Source organism: Sarcophilus harrisii, chromosome 1 (genome assembly GCF_902635505.1).
Source record: "Sarcophilus harrisii chromosome 1, mSarHar1.11, whole genome shotgun sequence".
Taxonomy (NCBI): Eukaryota; Metazoa; Chordata; class Mammalia; order Dasyuromorphia; family Dasyuridae; genus Sarcophilus; species Sarcophilus harrisii.
The window spans coordinates 700,798,413-700,817,388 of record NC_045426.1 but is presented as its reverse complement, the minus strand read 5'-3'; the positions used below and the strand labels follow the sequence as shown (position 1 = coordinate 700,817,388).

Below are 18,976 nucleotides of genomic sequence, written 5' to 3'. Positions count from 1 at the left end.
CGGGACCAATAAAATGGGGGTTCCATAACCTCTCCTTTCTCCTGCCCCCAATAACGCATGAAGCTATTTCCTTCATCCACCAGAAAGGCCCATGGAGAAAAGCAACAGGATCCAGGCCTAGGATTACAGACCTAGAACTGAATGAGACCTGGTTTCATCCCTTCCCACGTCCACTAGTGAATCTGAGGTTCAGAGAGACTGAGTATCTGGCCCAGCATCACATGGGAAATAATAGGGCTTGAGCGTCATGGAGCTTAAAGCCAGTGAAATTTGTATTTATCACCTTGGTATTACAAGTCCCGAACCCAAAATAAATCCTAACAGATCCAGGGAAAGCTCGGGACAGCCTGGTCCTGCTCATGGGAAACAAGAGAACTTTTTGATTGAAGTGGGGCTCAGGAAGGCCCGGCCCAAACACACCCCACTGGTCGGCAGGAGGCCGAGCTTGGCTCCCCCGCTCTGCAGGGTGGCTCCCCAAGCTCCCCCAAAGGGGGATGTTGGTACCCTCTTAGAAAAGGTGCCAGTCGCCCCCTGGTGACCAAGGGCGGAAACACACAGTGTCTGCGATTAACCCAGAGTGGGGCCCCGTGGTCCCTGGCCCCAGCCTGGCCTGCTGAGGACACAGGGAGCAGGAGGTGGCCCAGGAATAAGCCCCCCGCCCCCGCGCGCCTTCCCCGGTCCTTCAGAAAGAGATGGCCGCTTCTGCGCTCTATTAACTCATCCCTTGCCCTCTCCGGACTGGCCGAGTGCTCAGAGGGGCCTCCACCAAGCCTCCCATCAATTCAGGAAAAGAGAAAACTCCCGTCTGAAGGCCTCTGCTTTGGTTTCCTTGGGACCAAAGGCCCAAGGTTCGAGCAGCGGCGCCTTTTTAGAATTGGGGGAGACTTCAGGGGGTCTCATCCCCCTGCTTGTGGGAGGGCAGCCATGAGGGGTGGGGGGATAGAAGGAATCTGGTAACACACACAAATGCTCCAAAGGACAGCAGCTCCTCATCTTTAGAAAGCCCACTGGGGAGACTCCCAGCCACTCAGAACCAAGAGCCGGGGCTCCCATTGTCTCCCTCCAAACCCATGCCCCACCAGGACATGACAGAAAGCCATTTTACCCTTCGGGTACTCAGAGGGCCCAGGGAGAAAGGGGACTCCCCGCGGTGTGGACAAAGACCAAAGAAAACGGCTTGGGGCGGAGGGGACACTGTTCCGAAGGGGTCACAAACCTCCCCTCAGAATGAGGCTGGCCCCCGGAGCTGTGGGCAAGTGTGGAAGCAGAGGAGACAAACGAAGTTCTTTTTCTTTCTTTTTAAATTTCAAGTCTAAATTTAAGCCTAAAATTTAAATTCTAAAGTGAGAGAGGTTGAAAAATTATCCATGCATCTGTTTTGAAAATAGAAAGCTTTAATAAAAAAATAATAAAGTGAATGAAGAGACTGAGATCCCATGCTTGATGGTAAGCCGGCTCATCCTGAGGCAGACAAAGGAGTCGGGCCCCGTCCTCGCTCTACTCATTCAAGGGGCTGCTGAGAACCGAACAAGCCCCATTAAGTCAGAGCCCTAAAATCGAGATCTCTGGAGAGGATCCCCCCAAAGCATATAAATCTTAAAGAGTAATAACACAAAATCACCATACTAAAAATAGATTTACTATGAAAGTTTTTTCCCCATTTCTTCCCATTCAAATAATAAGGCTTTGCCTTTTCTGTGGTTGATCTGAGCCGAGGGCAGGCTCCTCCAAGGCCCGGGAGGCCCCAGTCTTGAGCTCAGCAGACCCTGCCCAGAGGTCTTGGCTCCTTTAGCATTTCTTCCTAAGGAATATCACCACTAGGCCCAGTCCTTCCCCCATCCTCCACCGATCCATTCTATCTACAGATTATGGTGCCCGTTGCCCCCCACCTCCATCCTCCCAGCTTATTTCAAGAACTAAGGATAGGAACAGCTCCCACCATAGCAAGCTCAGAGGCTCCGGGTCCCAGGTTCGGATTCTGAATAACGCACTGGGGCCCTGGGCAGTGACTGTTTCTAAGAATGGCCGCCCTCCGGCCCAGCGAGGTGCTCCACCACAAAGGCTCCAAAGGCTTCCTGGTTTATCCATCGCCTATGATGGACTCTAGCCTGGGCTGGAGGCAGAGCCACCCGCGGACAGTCTGGCTCGGCTGCTGAGGAGATGTCCGCATGGCCCGGGGCACAGTCGGGGGTCTCAGGACGGGCTCCCCAGGAGTGGGGCAAGGGTTCATGCCGGAGGCGGGCTCCCCTGTATCTGGACAAGTGGACAAAGCTCCTGCTCTCTTTGAGGAGGGCCTGGCCCAGTCCAGCCAGCCTCCTCCGGAGCCTCCTCCAGCCCAGGCTCAGAAACAAGGGAAGGCCTGGAGCCGGCTGGTCTATGGCAGGCCTTGGGACCAGGGCTGTCTGAAGGCAGGAGAGCCTTTGCCTCAGGAACATCTGGGAGCGTGAGGAAGCCAGAGGGGTCACGGTGCCTGGTTGGTGCAGCGCGATGCCATTCTGCCATGACCGGCGCTGGAGCAGGAGCTCGGGGACGCCTGCCAGGGCCCAGGAAGCCCCCATCGGACCCGGGGCTGCAGAGCGTCCTCTAGGGACCGGCCAAAGCCTGCAGCACGTTGGCCTTCAGGGAGGACGCTGCGTGGAGGGAGACGCCGGGAGCCCCAACTGTGGTCTCCCAGCACTCGAACCCACAGTCGGTGAGGGCCTGTTTGGCGGCCTCCACCACAGACTGCTCCAGACCTGGGGCGATACAAAGGGAAGGCAGCTGTCAGAGGCCCAGGACTCTGTGTGAGCCCTCACCCCTAGCACCTCCCCCAAGACTCCCCCGCCCCCCGCAGGCCCCGACACTGGCCCACCTGGCCGGAGCAGAGTGAAGCCGCAGCCCCCGCCGCCGGCCCCGGTCAGCTTGCTGTGCAGCCCATGGGAGGCCGTGACCCGGCAGAGCCGGTCCAGGGAGGCGTGGCCCACTCCGATGGCATTGAGGTGGTGCTGGTTCATGTCGATGAGCTCCTAGGAGACAGACAGAGGTCAAGGTACTGCCCGTGTCTGCCGGGCAGGCCCCGCGTCCCCTCGGGGGCAGGGGCTGAGACCAGAAAGGGGCCTTGGGGACCGGGGTCCGACCTCCTCTCTACAGCAAACAGAACTGAGACTGGGCCCATGAGTGTCCGAGTTACCGGGCCCATGTGTGACACCCGGGAGCGCCCGGCTTCTGCCAGTCTTGTCGATACAAGGCTATGATGACCACATGACTGGTCAGTAAGGGAAGCCCAGCCGGGACCGGGTCTCCCCTCGGCACCTCTGCGGCCGAGCCCCCGAGGACCCCTGGTACAAGGCCTGCTCCAGACTCACAAGCCGGGCCCCCCTGGCCGCCTCGTCCCACAGAAGGGGCCTGCTGTTGTGGGAGAGGCGCTGGGCTCCACGTGTCTGTGTGTGTGTGTGTGTGTGTGTGTATACGTACGTGCGCTCGTGGCCGGGGCAAACCCGTTTCAGGGATAAAAGAGGCAGAGGGAGGAGACGGAGGCAGCCCCACGCCTGCTCGGGGCACCCCAGAGGGCCCTTCCAGACGCTCACCAAGTGACAGGTGAGGCCCGGGGACAGGCTAATGTGCCCCGGTCTGGGGGTGAGCCCCGAGTCAGACACAAGGGCTCGGCAGCAGGATCCGAGGAGGACCCTGGTCCTCGATGGGGGGGCTCACCTGGGACACCGTCTGGTCTCGGGGAGGCCCGGGGGAAGTTCCTGGGGCAGGGTGCCCACTGGCAAGCCTTGCCCACCACCAGAGGTTCAGGCTGGGCAGCCTGATGCTCCCATGGCAAAGCCAAGGAGTGGGCAGGGAAGAGCCGTGGATGGCGCCAGTGTGGGGTGGGGAAGCCCAAGTTCCCCAGGGGCCGGGGGAGACTCATTAGAAAGCAGTGTGGCCTTGGGACGGATGAGTCCCAGATTGAGGGGAACACGTGGGTCTGCATCTCACCCCCCCCCCCATAAAACCCCCCCAGGTGGATCAGGCAGTGACAGGAGACAAGCCTCACAAGTCTGAGGACATGGATGGAATCAGTGTGAAAACAAGGGGGGAAGGGAAAGATTTGAGAAACAAAAGCCTTAAAGGAGGGGGCTGGGCCAGAGGGGCTGGGAAACTCACTCAGGCTGGCTGAGGGCGGGGAGCCTGTGAGGGGGGAGGGAGTTGAGACTTCTCTGGTGGGGAGGGGGGGAGAGGGTCTTGTTCCTGCCTACCAATGGGGGGCCTTCAGGAACACTGCTCACCCCCGAGGATTGAGGGAGACCATTTACTACAGAGGCCGCTGCTGATCAAAGCTGGGGCCGGGGCAAGCCCGAGGCCTTCAGACCCCAAACAGTTACTGACACGGGAGATGCGCCTTCCCAGGGGGCTGTGGGAGGGACGGGGCTTTGCCTTTGCTAATCTTGTCGTTACCGAGCCTTCTTGCCTCAGTTTCCCTATTTGTCAAAGTGGAGTGGTCTCTGGGGCCTCCCCAGCCAGGACATCCGGGCCCAGGGACCCTCCTGCCTCTCCTGCCGAGCCCTTGGGGAGACCAGGCCCCCGCAGGAAGGGCTGCGATCAGGGAGCTCTCCTCCACTTGCCCAACATGCTGAGCTGCTCGTTTCCGAGAACGCCAACATGAGAAGCCTCTCCCCAAGTTCTGACAAGCGCGAGCTGTTTCCCGTTGCTGGGCCTGACACGCTCGGCTCCATGGAGCTCCCTGCACCGCCAGGGGTGTCAATCACCGCGACATCTCGGCTTTGCTCGTCTCAATACCTGCCAATGGCTCGGAGGCTCACGGCCGCCCCCCAGCCCCGGCCGACGGCCTCACCAGCACACACCAGACAAGGGCAGGGGAGGGCGGTCCGAGGGGAGGGATGCGAGCCCCGGGGACTCCACAAGCGCATCTCAGACCCGACCCTCCCCACTGCTGCTCTGTCACAGTGATGGCGCAGCCTTGTCTCGGCCGACCCCGGACACCTGTCACAGCCCGGCCCCAAGTCCATCAGGAGTCTGACAACAGCTCGTGACACAGGACGGCTCGCTGGTGTGAGGGCAGAGACACACCCGGGGGCGACCAATGGGGGTCTCCATCGGGGTCCTCATGAGGCAGCAGCGTGGGGGGGAGGGAAGGAGGGAGAGAGGATGGGAGAGACAGACAGAGAGACAGAGAGAGAGAGACAAAGAAAAAGAGACAGAGAGAGATAGGGAAGGAATAGCAAGAGGGAAAGACAAAGGGGAGCGGAAATAGAGAGGGAAGAGACACACAGGGAGTGAGACAGAGAGAGATAAGGAATGGGGGGGAGAGGGGGGATGCAGCCCTTGTCCCTCTCACTGACTCCCTCTGAAAGCCCGCTGCGTCGGCCACAGCTGAGGCTGGGGAAGCTTCTGCTGCCTCCCAACTCCCTCTGGGAGAGGTCCCCTCGGCCTCGCTGGGCAGAGCTCCCCCCAGGCCTGAGCTATTCCACTTGATCGGCCCCTCCCACGGGCTCATGTGGGCAGCCGCCCCGCTGAGTGCTGGCCCGGATCCACGTCATTTGTTCACTCCCTGGGGCTTGGCTCCCCATCTACCGGCCCGGCTCTACCTTCCCAGAACTTCGAAGAAAGCCCACTGAGGGAAGGGGGAAAGAGTGGGCAGAGAACCCAGCCCAGACCCGGCGTGTGACTGAAGGCGGGGCCGGGGCCTCTTAAAGGCTGCTGGGACCTGCCCATGGCCCAGTGACACGGGGGTTTCTCTCCTTAGCATGAAACAGCCTGATGGGAGTGAGGAGGACTAGCCCGGGAGGGAGGGGGGTCTGAGTTACTGCCAGCCTGGCTCCGCCCCTCGGCTAACCCTGGGGGGGCTCACTAGACTTCTTTTCCTCGGTTCTCCATCTGTAAAGATGATTTCCAAGCCCCCTCCCAGCCCAGACACCCCTTGTTCTCAGCCCCTCTCCCCTCCACCTTTCTCCAATCCCGACCTGGGCAGTAACAAGCCGGGTGCTCCTTCCCCGCCCAGACACAGGCCTGCGCCCCAAGGAGCCGGCTCCGGCCGGTCCTTTCTCCCGAGTGACAGGGCCCACTAAGCTCCCCTCTGGAGGCCGGAGCACCCTCCTTCCCGAATCCCCTTCTTCCCTCAGGAAGCTAATATGGTGCTTTAAAGCCCGGATCTGCATCTCAATTCAGGAAGCATTTCCCTTTCCCAGGAAGCCAAATTAGAGCAAAAATAGGGAGCCGAGAGCCCCCCGCCTCCCCTCCCCATGCCCACTTCCTGCCTAACGGTACCAGCTGCCGTCCCTCTGAAGCCCCGCCCCCTCTGCCAGCGCTTACTTCCAGCACCAGGTACTGCTCCGGGGCCGGGGCCGCCACCATCGCGCCCAGCACACGCTCACACTCCTGGGAAATGGCATCCATGGACGCCAGCAGCGCCTTCATTATCTCCGGGAACTGGAAGACAAGGAGAAGGTGGAGGCCCAAGTGCCTCCTGGGCCTGCCCCTCCCCCCAGGGAAAACGGACTAGGCCTGCCCCCCACCCCAACTCCTCAGGAGACACCGGGGCCCCCCCGATGGGGGAGGACATTACCCCTGAGCCGCTTCTGTCCCCCTCCTCCTCCCCTGCCCTCAGGGCTTCCCCTAGGCCCCCCAGCCTGGGCTGGGACAGAAGGAGGAGACCCCTCCTCTCCCAAGGAGTTGCTTCCTTTCTAGGTGGGGAGGCCAGAGGAGGGGCAGCCTGGGCAAAGGCTCGGAGTCAGGAGATGGGGGACACCCCGAGGCCCCGCAGCCCCGCAACCCTCCTGGGCCTCAATCAGTGCTCCGGGCCTTTGCCCAGACCCCTTCCTTGCTCTCCCTTCAAGGCTCCTCTTTGGGCCGATCCCCTTCCTTCTCAAGGTCCCCTGGACCTCCTCGCCTGTTACTGACTGCGCCCCCAAACAGAATAGAAGCCCCAGGAGGGCACTGAGCGCTTGGGCCTGTTCCCCATGCCACATCGGGCCCCCGGGAGACCCTGAGAAGCCGTGGGCGGGGCCCTGAGCAATGACACAAGGGGGTGGGGAGGCCGCCCCGCTGGGGCCAGGAGCGCCCACCTTCACCAGCTTGTCCTTGACGCCTGCCACCAGGGCCTTGGTGCTCCGGGGCACTCTTGTGTTGGTCAGGAGAATCCTCAAGATGGGGATCCTGGGGAGGGGGAGACGAGCCGTGGGCCTTCCCGCCGAGTCCATCCCCCGACCCTGACCTCAGCCTCCAGCCCTCTACCTCCCTGGCCATCCCACTTGGCAGAGGCTGCCTGTTTGCCTCAATTTACTCATCTGTAAAATGGAGATAAGAGCTCCTGCCTCCCATCAAACGAGGCCACGTTTATAAAAAGGGCTCAGCTCTGGACTGGTACACAGTAGTGCTACCTAAATGCTCATTCCCCTATTATGGGGCCGGCAGCCAGCTCCCCTGGGGGGGCTCCCAGCCCAGGAGAATGCCGGGCCAGCGGGGCAGTGCCCAGTGCAGATGAGGCCTGGGAAGGATGCTGGTAAGGCCCAAAGGGAGACTCCTACCGGACGGTGGCTGAGGGGCCCTCTGGCTGCTGTTCTCGGGGGCAGGGCGCCCCCCCAGGCCTCCCCGCCCCCCCCACCCCCCACCTCTCCATCAGTCACTTTACCTCTGTAAAGGTGAAATGTTCCCTCCCTGGAACCGAAGCGCTCTGCCTGGGGAGGGGAACAAAGAAGGACCCAAGGCTGAGTGCGGGGCCCTGTCTGGGTCTCGGGACGAGGTGAATGTGGGGCAGGAGAGCTCCGGGCAAAGAAAGAGGGTTTGTTTTCCCCCGGGCTCCCAAACAGCCCCAGGCCAGGCCACAAAAGGACCCGGCTCAGTCCCCGTTCTCCCACGAGGCTCCGTACTCCAAGGCTGGGCCTGGTTCTTTCCCTGACCACATTACCTCTCTGTCCCCACAGGCCATCACTGCCCCACAGCCCAAGGTGGGGAATCTCCTCAGTGTGAGGCTGGGCCGGCCCCTGGACCACAAGCCATGGCTCAGGGCCCTCCAGGCTGGGAGGACTTGACAGACTTGGCCTGAGGAAACTTGGCTCCTTCTCCCTTCTGGGGTCAGGGCTCTCCCCTCCCCCCCTCCCTAGCAGGCCCTGACCCCAGAGGTGCTTCCCGGGGATCGGGGGTGCACGAGATGCTCCCCCAGAGCAGGGGGTTCCACTGGACTTTGTTCTGAACAAAACTTCACAGCAAGGAGGAAGAAAAGGCCGTACCCCAAGTGCTGATGGAGTTGTCCACCCCGGAAGGGTTCCCGTGAATGAGCTTCTCGCCCAGAAAGGCCCATCTGTTAATCACACTCAGCTCCTCCTCGGTCCACCTGACAAAATAAGGAAACAAACCATGATCCCTCCTCGTGTCCATTGGACAAGATCATGAGATGGGGCATCGGGGGGGAACCTCACGGTATCTCATGGCCCTGATGGCTGGGGCACTAAGTGAGGGAAGAGGATTTAGAACTGGCTAAAAGACGGGACTCTGACAAAAGTCTGGGAGGGATCATCAATAATCATTTTACAAATGAGACTGGAGAAGTGAAGGATGGAGACATTGAAATCAAGCTTGTCAAAGACGAGACAAGGAGAGGTGGGGGACATCTTGGATGACGGTGGGAGCCAAGGACAATGGCCTGGGAACAGTGGGCCCCCTCTAAAACAAAGCGGGGACAAACGTCGAGTCCTGCAACCAGGGTGCAAACAGCACAAAGACAACATGGCGGAAGCACAGCCAGGGAAACCCCAAAGCAGAGCCAAAGACTCAGTGACCTCGGAGGCCGCGCAGTCCTACCCACACGCACCCCAAATCCTCTCCATCCCATTCCCCACTGAGGGGCGAGGCGGCCCTCCCCCGCAGGTCTCCAGAGAATGGAGAATGGGAGGTAGTGCAGGGCAGGAGAGAGGAGGCAGACTCTCACGACCCAAGGTCCAGCCCTGAATCTGGTGCAGATTCACTGCAGGATGGTGGGAAGTCATTTCCCCTCTGAGGGTGACACTTGTGTTCTTTGGCTTCTGAAGAGCCTCCCTCTCCTGACCCTCCTTCATGAGCTGGGGGCTCCTGGCACAGTTCCCAGGGGGCCACCTCTCAGCAGGGTCTCCTTGCTTCGCGGGCTTCCAAGCTGGAGAGGATCTTTGAGAACAATCAGTTCATTTCCCTCATTTAGGACAGAAGCCAAAAGCTTGAGATGGAAAAGGGATCCCTGTGGGCTAGGCGGCACCCGCAACAAGAGGGCAGCAGATAACAGGCCCCAGGGCCTCTGGCCTCAAGCCTAATAATGGTCACTTGCTGACCCTTCCCTCCCCCCCGCCACGGGTCCTGAAGACAACGGGAAGGACTTGCCCACCAGTCCGTCCCCCAGTGAGTCCAAGGCAGAATCCGCCCAAGTCTAGGGCTTGCTCTGCTCCCGAGGCCCCATAACTGCCTGGTATTGGTAGACGTGACACCCCCTTTTATACACCTCGTCTCTTTTGGCCAGTCCCCCCGCCAGCAGGCAGCAGCACCCAGTCAGAAAGGCCGGAGCCTCCTGGAGACCTCCTCCGGGGGGGTGCAGACCCTCCGCCTTCTGCTCCACGGGGAATGTCACTTCTCTTATGGGTTTTGGCTCCAATCGAACAGAGGTGACTTAGAAGATGGCTCTGTTCTGGTTTGGGAGAGAGAGGCCTACAAGGCCTTGGGTCTGTGGGATGGACGGGCAGCCCCAGCAGCAGCATCTACAGAGCGTCCCCTATTCTCACGGGAAGGGCCTCAGGAGCAAAAAATAAGCATTTACAAGCAGAATGCTCACAATGGGCCCTTCCCACTTCAGGTCTTTAATAATTGAGGGCACAATGGCGGGGCTGGAAGCTGCATCCCAACCCAGAATATTAGCAGCCTATGGAATGCGAGAGCCGGGTGGGGACTCTGGGCTCATCTCAGTACCTTCATTTTAAGGGCCAGGGGTCAAGAAGCCCGATTTGATTTGATAGAGCTGGTTAATACCACCAAGAATCGTGGGAAAGTTCTAGAAAACGGGCCTGTTCAGGCACAGGTGCAGCCCTCCGCCATCTGCCATCTCCCCCTCCATGTTCCTCTCTTACGCACGTGAGCTCACACAAAAGATCCATTCAAAGCAATTCTGGGGACCGTCGACAGAAATATTAATATCAGCAGCCTTGGCATCCGCGGCAGTCTACATAGATCAAAGCTCCCTTTGGCAAAAGGAGTCGGGGCCTGACAGCATTTTCATCTCGGAGCAGGAATTCTAGGATACAACAAACACTAAACAGCCCATTTTTATAGGTGTCACACCATCACACACAAAAGGAAGCCAGGAAACAGAAGGCTGTAAGATTCCCAAAATAAGAACAGGAACAGATTTAAAATAAAACCAGCAAAGAAAATAAGCCCCTTTGAATCTGAGCACTAGCATCCTGGGGGCCTGGCAGAGGGGTGTTCTGGATCTCCAGGGTGTTATTAACATCACAATATTGCTGGCACGGGGTGGAACAAATAACATTTTTTTCCTGTCCTATAAAAAAGCCAAACCGCAGAACCCTCAGATGGCGACATTCTCTGGATCATCCTCTTTGCACAAAATATCACGTTAAATGCATCAAGTCCGGGAACTTTCAGGGAGATCCACATTCACACAAAAGTTTGACCCAACAATTCACACAAGATAAACCAAGTGGACGAAGACTATCTTTTATCCAGACCAGGCCGAGGAGGAAAGGGCCCCAGAGACAAGAGCAGCTCGGCTTGCTTTTACTTCTCCCTCAAACAAAGGCCGGCTGTTTCATTTTCAGCATTCCAATTCTCCCCACCTGTTGTTTGTGAGCCACGGAACCCCAAAGAACGAAGGGCAGCAGGTGCGGGCAGGAAGAGCCGCACAAAGACAAGAACAGCTGGGAAGAGATTGTCTGATTGAGGGAGAAGTGGCGAGAGATCAAAGGCCAAAGGCCCAAAGGCCACCACATGCGCTCCCCTGGGTCTCTGTGGCACCTATGGCACACATCAGCCCTAAGGCAGACCACAGCAGGCCTTGGACAAGAGTTACAAGAGCTGGGAAGGCCCAAATGGGCGTCGGATGGCACCCGCCCAATGATCCCACCTAAGTCCCATCAGATGGACTCAAGGGCTGGTGAGTGAACCCTCTGCTCTGCCTGGGCCCGACGCCCGGCTGATACTGAGCACTCAGCCCCGGGGTCGGGGCCCAGGACTAATGGGGGGCAGCAGCCCCTCCCCTTCCCCATGGGCACCTCCACACTGGAGGTCTGCAGTTGGTCAATGATGACCATTCCAGCACAGCTGCCATTGCACAGCACCCTAGGAACTCGCTGCAAAGGCCTCTGAGGCCTGGGGTGTCCGCAGGGCCTCCCAGACCAGAGCAGGTGAGGAGACAACAGGTGTGCAGGACCATCCAGCGCCCCCCGGACTCCCTGACGGCGCCAGCCCCGAGGTGCGGAAGATGAGGGGAGAGAAGGCCGTTCCAGCTCCACCCCCCGGGGGCAAGCAGCTCCATAACAGGGACATTTCAGAAAGGGCTGTGCTTTCCGTGGCCCCCAGAGGAGTCTTAGAGCCCAGAGGGGATGGGAAGCCAGCACCTGCAGCAGCTGCAGGGGGAGGCCTGCCCAGAGACGCCGCTCAGAGAGAAACGTGAACCCGGAGAGACCTGCGGACTCCCAACGGGCCGGGGCTGCTCCTGCCTCCCCCGCCCCCCCGCCCCATTTACCGGGCGCTGGCGGCACCTTCGCTCAGATGACTCGGGATCTCTTCACAGAAGGTGAGCAGGGCAGCCGCCAGGCAGACTGAGTAGGCAGCGCTGGAGCCGAGGCCCGCCCCCGTGGGCAGCTCCGACCACACCACAATGTCCAAGCCAGGCAAGTGCCTGAAACACAAAAGCATGATCCCTCAGGGGAGCTGCCCATGCCCTCCCCCCACCGGACAGCCAATAGCAGGGCGGGTACCAGGAGCCTCTCACTGAGACCTGGTGACAAGCGACGCGGGCCGGGGCACCATCAGAGCCCTTCCCTGGCATCCCGATTGGCAGACAAGTACCAAGAACTTCAGAGCTGGCAGAGACCTCAGGAAGATGGGACCCTCACTTTTTTAAAAAAGGAAGAAGTTAAACTCCCCTTCCATTGCCCCAACATGGCATGCAGATGGGTGAGGTCTCGAGGGTGGCAGGTCCTGCAGATCAGTGGCGGGCATTTGTTAAGTGTTTACTGTGACCCGGACACTACGCTGAGCACCAGGGAGACAAGGAAGACCCCACCCTCCAGGAGCTGGTCTGGCTGGAAGGGCACCTGGGCAGGGAAGGCCCGGGGAGAAGAAGCACAAGTTCCTGGAAGGTGAGGGTGGAGCCAAGTCCCGAAAGAGGCGAGGGGGCGGCACGAGGCAAACCTACCTCTGCTTCCTGCAAATAAACAAGTACAGGTACAGGAAGGCCAGCACTGCCAGGCACTCGCTGTCGGAGGAGTCCATCGGGAAGCCCGCAAACACCTTCAGCTTTTCCACTTGCTCTGGCACTGGAGCTGTGGGCTCCCCCGAGTCTGTCAACACAGCAAAAGGGCAAAGATCAGCCGGGGGGCTTCCAAGCCCACGCAGAACCTGGGGGCTTGCAGAGGGACTCAGCATCCCATCTGAGCCTCATCCAGTGAGGCAGGTGCCCTTGTCATCCCCATTTTCCAGATGAGGAAACTGAGGCAGACAGAGGTGAGGAGCTTGCTCAGGCTCACACAACTGGCAGTTTCTGAAGCCGGACGACCTCAGACCTTCCTGACTGCAGGCCCAGATCAGGACCTGCACTCTTCTCTCACTTTGCAAGTGCTAATGAAACCACCCCCTCTCCCCCCAGTGTCCAGTCCCTTTGTCCAGCCTGGTCTAGTTTGGATGTTACGGCTAAGCCTGGTTACAAGTCACTACGATCTGCATGTGTGTGCTGAGGACTGGTATTCATGCCAGAAGGCTTGGCCAGGGGATGACAGACCAACCCTGGCTAGCTCTGCTTCTGGGCCCCCTGGACACATCCTAGCCCCCCAGGGAAAGGTGGGAGAGGGTGTCTGTAAGGCGGGAGAGATGCAAGCGGAGCCGAAACAGAAATGGGGGTCACCGCATCCCACAGGGACCACCAAAGGAAAGGGATGAGGAGCTGGGAGCCAGAGCCAAAGTCTACAGTGGGGAAGGGCGACTTCTGTTACCCAACTACCCACACAGACTTGCCAGAAGTCAAGGCTGGACAACGGCAATCTCACAGTCAGTAATCAATCAATAAACACTTGTTAAGCACCTACTATGTGCCGGGCATTGTGATTCTCAATAGAGAGGAATTGGGTGCTGAGAAAAAGAGAAGTGGAATTCTGTGGGGAAGTGACAGCTCTACCAAAAAGCTATACCAAAGAAGCCAGGCAGTCTCCCAGGCTCCTAAATTTGGGGAGAGCAGATTTCAAAGCATCTACAGAAAGGACAGGAAGGATCAGAAATTCAGCTTGAGAGAAAGCCCAGGAGGGAGGGAGGAGCTGACAGAAGAGAGGCGGAGAGGCAGGAGGAGAACGCCTGGTACTCCCACATCCCAAGGCCACAGAACAGGCCCAACTTCTTCTGGTTTCGTCACTGACCTAACAAGTACGACAAGGTTCCATAGAGCCTCACATGGGTCAAATCTCAGAAGGAGCTGACTTTTGTGATGCTGAAGATGACAAAGGGGTATTTTCAGCTGAGCTGGGAGAAAGCAGAGGATCAAAGAAGGAGCTGAGCAGATGCAACCAGGGAGAAAGGATGATAAAAACCTCAGAACCATCCAATTCTTTTTGCTTTCTCTGCCAGTGAACAGGGAAAGCACAAAAGGAACTAATTAAGTAGAGAAGTAGAGTACTTGGTGCTAATGACCAACATGACAAGGGCCAGGTGGGACAGAGCACCTCCCCAGTGACCACTGCCCACTGACAGGCTCGTTAAGCTTGTGGGAGCCAACTTAGCACCCCTAGCAGTGGTCTAGTGGCCATCCTCCCAAGAAAGCAAAAAATACTTCTGTATTTGCAAACTCCTGGCCAGCCAAGCCCTCAAAGGGACCTAAGCCAACCCCTGACTGGCTGACAGCCCCAAGAAGTGGAGGACTGGACTTTGTTCTGGGAGGCTCTGCTGCCACCCTCCCACCTCCAAGGCTACGGCCAACTCCCCGGGAAAGCTTTTCTTCCCCTGCTTTCCAGAAGGAGCAGGCCAGGAGGTTGAGGAATCCCAAGGGTCCACTTTCCTTTGGTTATTCCCTTCCTGGCAAGCCTGGACCCACTTTCATCTTCCTGACAGCACAGGCCAAAGTTACACTGGTATCCATGATATTAAAACCCAAAGGCCTCCCTTGCAGGACTTATGGAAGGACAAACACGGAGAAAGGATGGATGGATGGGTCACAAGTCACCCCCTGCCCCCACCGAGAGAGTAACGGGCCCCCCCGAAGATGAGAGAAGGGCAGCTCGTACCTAGGAAGGCTGTGTGCAGCAGCTGGAGTTTGGACACGTCCCAGTCCCTTTTGGTCCCCAAGTTCGGCAACCTGAGGCTGACCTTCCCATCTTTGTGGGGCTTTATCTGCAGGAATGTTCTCAGATCCAAGGCTTCAGCCAATGCAACCTGGAACAGCCAAGAGCAAGCAGAGCTGAAGTCCACCTGGACTTAGGCGGACGGCTTCCAGCATGAGCTCCGGCCAGATGGCTTGGGGCAGCCTTGACCTCCACACCTAAAAGGCCCTTCACAGTGAACCAGGAAGAGATTCTCTCTGTGTGGCTGACAGCTCCCCACAAGGATACTCTCTTCCCTTCTTTGGATCCTACAGGAAAGGAGGAGAAAAGTAGCCTCCTCCCAGAGCCTCACTTGGCTCTGTCAAGCAGAAACACTTAACATCTGTCTGACCAGCTGAAGAACATCCACTCTTTGATTCTTGGGAAAAATCTCTTCCCGCTATCACCAAATGCCATATTCCAGTCACAGATTCAGATTTGGAAGGGGCCCATCCCCTTCTCCGATCAGTGAGAAAACTGGGGAACAGAGAGAGATGAAGTGGATCTCCAAAGCAGAGAGACAGGCAAACTTGGGCTTCGGCCACAAGATCCCTCCAGGGCCAAATGCAGCCCTCTTTCTACCTCAACCACACTTTATGGCTGGGGGGGACTAGATTTCAAATTCTCACCTCCCCATCTCCTCTTAGAAAATGTCTTTCACTACAGAGCATAGGACTAAATGGAATTTTCCTTAAAATGATAAATAGCTTCGACCTAAAATTATCACCAAGCATTACTTTAATGGGGATAAGCTAGAAGCATTCCCAATAAGACAAGGGGTGAAACAAATTATCACTATTATTACTCAATGTTGTACTAGAAATCTTAGCTTTAGCAAAAAGAATAGAAAGAGAAACTGAAGAAATTGGAGTAAGTAAAAAGGAAACAAAACTATCATTCTACAGATGATATGATGGTACATTTAGAGATCCTAGAAAATCAACTAAAAACTACTAGTAACAATTAACTAAGAGACAGAAATAGAAATCCCATTTAAAATAACTGTAGACAATATAAAATATTCGAGAGTCTACCTGCCAAGACAAAGCCAGGAGCTATATGAAGACAATTATAAAACTTTTCATGCAAATAAAGTTGGATCTAAACAACTAAAAGAATATCAAGGGCTCATGGGTAGGCCAAGATAATAATGACAATTCTACCTAAATTAATCTACTTATTCAGTTCAATACCAATCAAACTACCAAGAAATTACTTTATAGAACTAGAAAATAATAATAAAATTCATCTGGAAGAACAAAAGATCAAAAACTTCAAAGAAGGGAGAAATGTATGACCAAAGAAAATCTAGAGAATATCATGAAATGCAAAATAGATCATTTTGATTACATTAAATTAAAAAGGTTTGCACAAACAAAACTAATATAGCCAAAATTAGAAGGGAAGCAGAAAGCTGAGGAAAAAATTTTACAGCCAGTATTTATTATAAAGGCCTCATTTCTAAGATATATAATTGACTGAAATCTATTAAGAATACAAGCCATTATCCAACTGATAACAAAGGAGATGAAACAATTTTTAGACAAAAAAATTAAAACCATTTCTAATCATATAAAAATACTCTAAATCATAATTGATTAGAAAAATAGAAATTACTCTGAGGTACCACTTCACATCTCTCAGATTGGCTAAGATGACAGGAAAAGCAAATTATAAATATTGGAGAGACTGTGGGAAAACTGGGACACTAATGCATAGGTAGTGGAGTTGTGAACTGATACAACCATCCTGGAGAACAATTTAGAACTATGCACAAAGAGCTATCAAACTGTGCATACCCTTTCATCTAGTGTCTCTACTGGGTCTGTATCCCAAAAAGATCATTAAAAAGGGAAAAAAAAATCCACATGTGCAGAAGTGTTTGTAGCAGCCCTTTGTGGAGTGGCAAGGACCTGGAAACTGAGTGAATGCCCATCCCTTGGGAAATGGCTGAGTAAGTTATGAGTTATACAATGTTACTGTTTTATAAGAAACAATCAGCAGGATGATTTTGAAAAGCCTAGAAAGACCTACAACTGATGCTAAGTGAAGTGAGTAGAACCAAAAAAACATCGTACACAGCAACAACAAGATTATGTGACAATCAACTGATGGACATGGCTCTCATCAACAATGAGGTGATTCAGGACAGTTTCATGGTCTTGTGATGAAGAAAGCCATCTGCACCCAGACAGAGGACTAGGGGACTGAGTGGGATCAAAACACAGTTTTTTCACCTTATTGTTGTTTGTTTGCTTATTTCTTTCCTTTCTTGTTTTTTCCCTTTTGATTTGATTTTTTGGGGGTGCATCATTATATGGAAATATGTTTAGAAGAACGGCACATATTTAACCTATATTGGATTGCTTGCTGTCTCTGGGAAAAGGGGGGCAAGAAGAGGAAGAAAAATTTGTTACACAAAGTTCTGCAAAGGTGGATGTTGAAATCTTTTTATGTATTTGAAAAAAAAATGCTATTAATTTTTTTTTAATTATATGAAATGAAAGTTCAGATTAAAAAAAAGAAAACGTATGTTTCTAAAATTTCTAGCCTTTTTGGAAGAAAGATGCAGTGGAGAGGTGAGGCAAAGCATCCTGGAGGCTGGGTCACTTACCTTGCCATAGACCACGGCATGCTCCCCATGAAGGATGACCTTCCCAGGCGCTGAGACTAGCAAAGCCTCAGTCAACATGGTGAGTTTAAATCCTGAAAAGGAAAACAAAGTGGTCCTGAAGGGAGGGAGTCTAGGTCAAAGCTTCTTAAGCTGTGGGCCGTCACCCCATTTATAGTTTCATATAAGTATATATACACCTATATATATATATATATATATATATATATATATACACACACACACATATATATACATATACATATATACATACATATATATATATATATATATATATATACAAACACACACACACACACACACATATATATGTAGGCAAGACAATTGGCCCTAAGTGACTTGCCCAGGGTCACACAGCTAGGCTGTGCTAAGTGTCTAAGGGGGCATTTGAACTCGGGTCCTTCTGACTATGAAAATCGACGCTCTAGCCACTGTACCACCTAACTGCCCCACAAAGCATGATTAATTACCGGAAAATGCTTGACTGTACGCCTACATTATAATTCCCGGAGCAGGGGGCACAGAAAGGTTCTTGGATGAAAAGGGGTTGCAAGTGTTAAAAGTTGAAGAAGCCTTGGGGAGTTCACGGACTGAACCCCTGAGAACAGGCAATCAGTCACTCAATCAACAAACTTTCATTATACATTCGTTACACGCTGGGCACTGAGCGATGGGGGAGAGGGGGAGGCCCTACCAAGAAAGGCAAAAGCGATCCCAGCTGTCAAGGAGCTCTTAGCTAATGGGAGACCACATGCAACCAATCACGTTCCCCGGTTTCATCAGAGTGTCAGGACGGGGAAAAGACCTGAACGGATTACAAGAAGGGAGGCAGCGAGTGGGGACTCGGGACAAGCGGCCCCGCGCCCTACGCGTTTCAGAGCTCCCTGGGCTTCTCACCAGCCGCTTTCTCCAGCTGCCCCTTTCTAGTGCCCCTTGATCTGTTGCCCCTCCACCCCGGAAGGCGAGATTCTTGGACTCTTGTCTGCCCTGCGTTCTGTACCCCGCAACTGCTGGCACATACTATCCAATAAAGGCTCAACAGGTTTTTAACAGTCAATGCTTTAAATATTACAATATTCTATAGCAAAGAACAAACAAATGCTTAATGGAAGTTTGCCGTTTAATGTTTTAAATCTCTAATCAATAAGCGCTCCCTCTACCCGGGAGTTTCGGACCCTGAAAGCCCGCGCTCTCTCTGCCCAAGGACTCCGCCGGCCCCACAGAACGCTGAGGCAGCCCAGATGCTACAGTCTGCGAGGCTCGGGGGGGGGCCGTGCTAACCCTGTAAGGGGCGGCTGCGGTCAGCCTCTTATTTCCGGATGCTGAGCGTGACCCCAGGCAGAAGGGAGGAAAGCTGACCACAAGGAGGGGGAGGGGGAGGGGGGGTGTCAGAAACAAGGGGCTTACACTACCGGGGGAGGGGCGCTCGCACACGCTCCGAGACCCCGCACGCGAGCGGGGGGCAGCTTCGGGCCCCGGGCATTAGGGCCCCCCCGCCCGTCTCTTCCCCCATCTAGCACCCGGGGACCGCCCCGATACCTACATGTAAACGATAAAGGGCTAAGAGGGCGTCGGCTGCGGTCGGTGATGGTGTCGGCCCCGGGCCGTTCCCCGTCCACAGACCGCAACGTCGCCGTCAGGACCCGCAGCTCCGCAGTCCCCCAATCCCTAGCCCTCCCACACACCTCCATCCGGCACAGCCTCGGAGCAGGGAGGCTCCGCCCCCCAAGATCGGCCTATCGGAGCGTCGAGCCGGAGCGGCCCTTTGCCGATTGGCTATCAATAAACCCAATAGGACCGAGGAACTCGTGTCACGTGG

The 18,976-nt window shown here is 55.4% G+C and overlaps 1 protein-coding gene across 2 annotated transcripts; it reads right to left on the bottom strand.

Moving 5' to 3' along the window:
- Positions 1-1,374: 1,374 nt before the first annotated feature.
- MVK (mevalonate kinase) lies at positions 1,375-18,961 on the bottom strand. Of its 2 annotated transcripts, XM_031948782.1 has the most exons (11): positions 18,701-18,961; positions 17,140-17,231; positions 14,451-14,598; positions 12,380-12,524; positions 11,705-11,860; positions 8,214-8,317; positions 7,616-7,661; positions 7,050-7,140; positions 6,298-6,414; positions 2,852-3,005; positions 1,375-2,735 (listed from the first exon to the last, which is right to left on the bottom strand). In XM_031948782.1, the coding sequence occupies exons 2-11, from the start codon at positions 17,215-17,217 to the stop codon at positions 2,584-2,586; spliced, it is 1,191 nt and encodes a 396-aa protein (XP_031804642.1). In that variant the 5' UTR covers positions 17,218-17,231; positions 18,701-18,961; the 3' UTR covers positions 1,375-2,583. The 2 variants fall into 2 exon arrangements, with proteins under 2 accessions (XP_031804642.1, XP_031804643.1); XM_031948783.1 differs by lacking the exons at positions 1,375-2,735; positions 2,852-3,005 and adding an exon at positions 4,186-5,089.
- Positions 18,962-18,976: the final 15 nt, after the last annotated feature.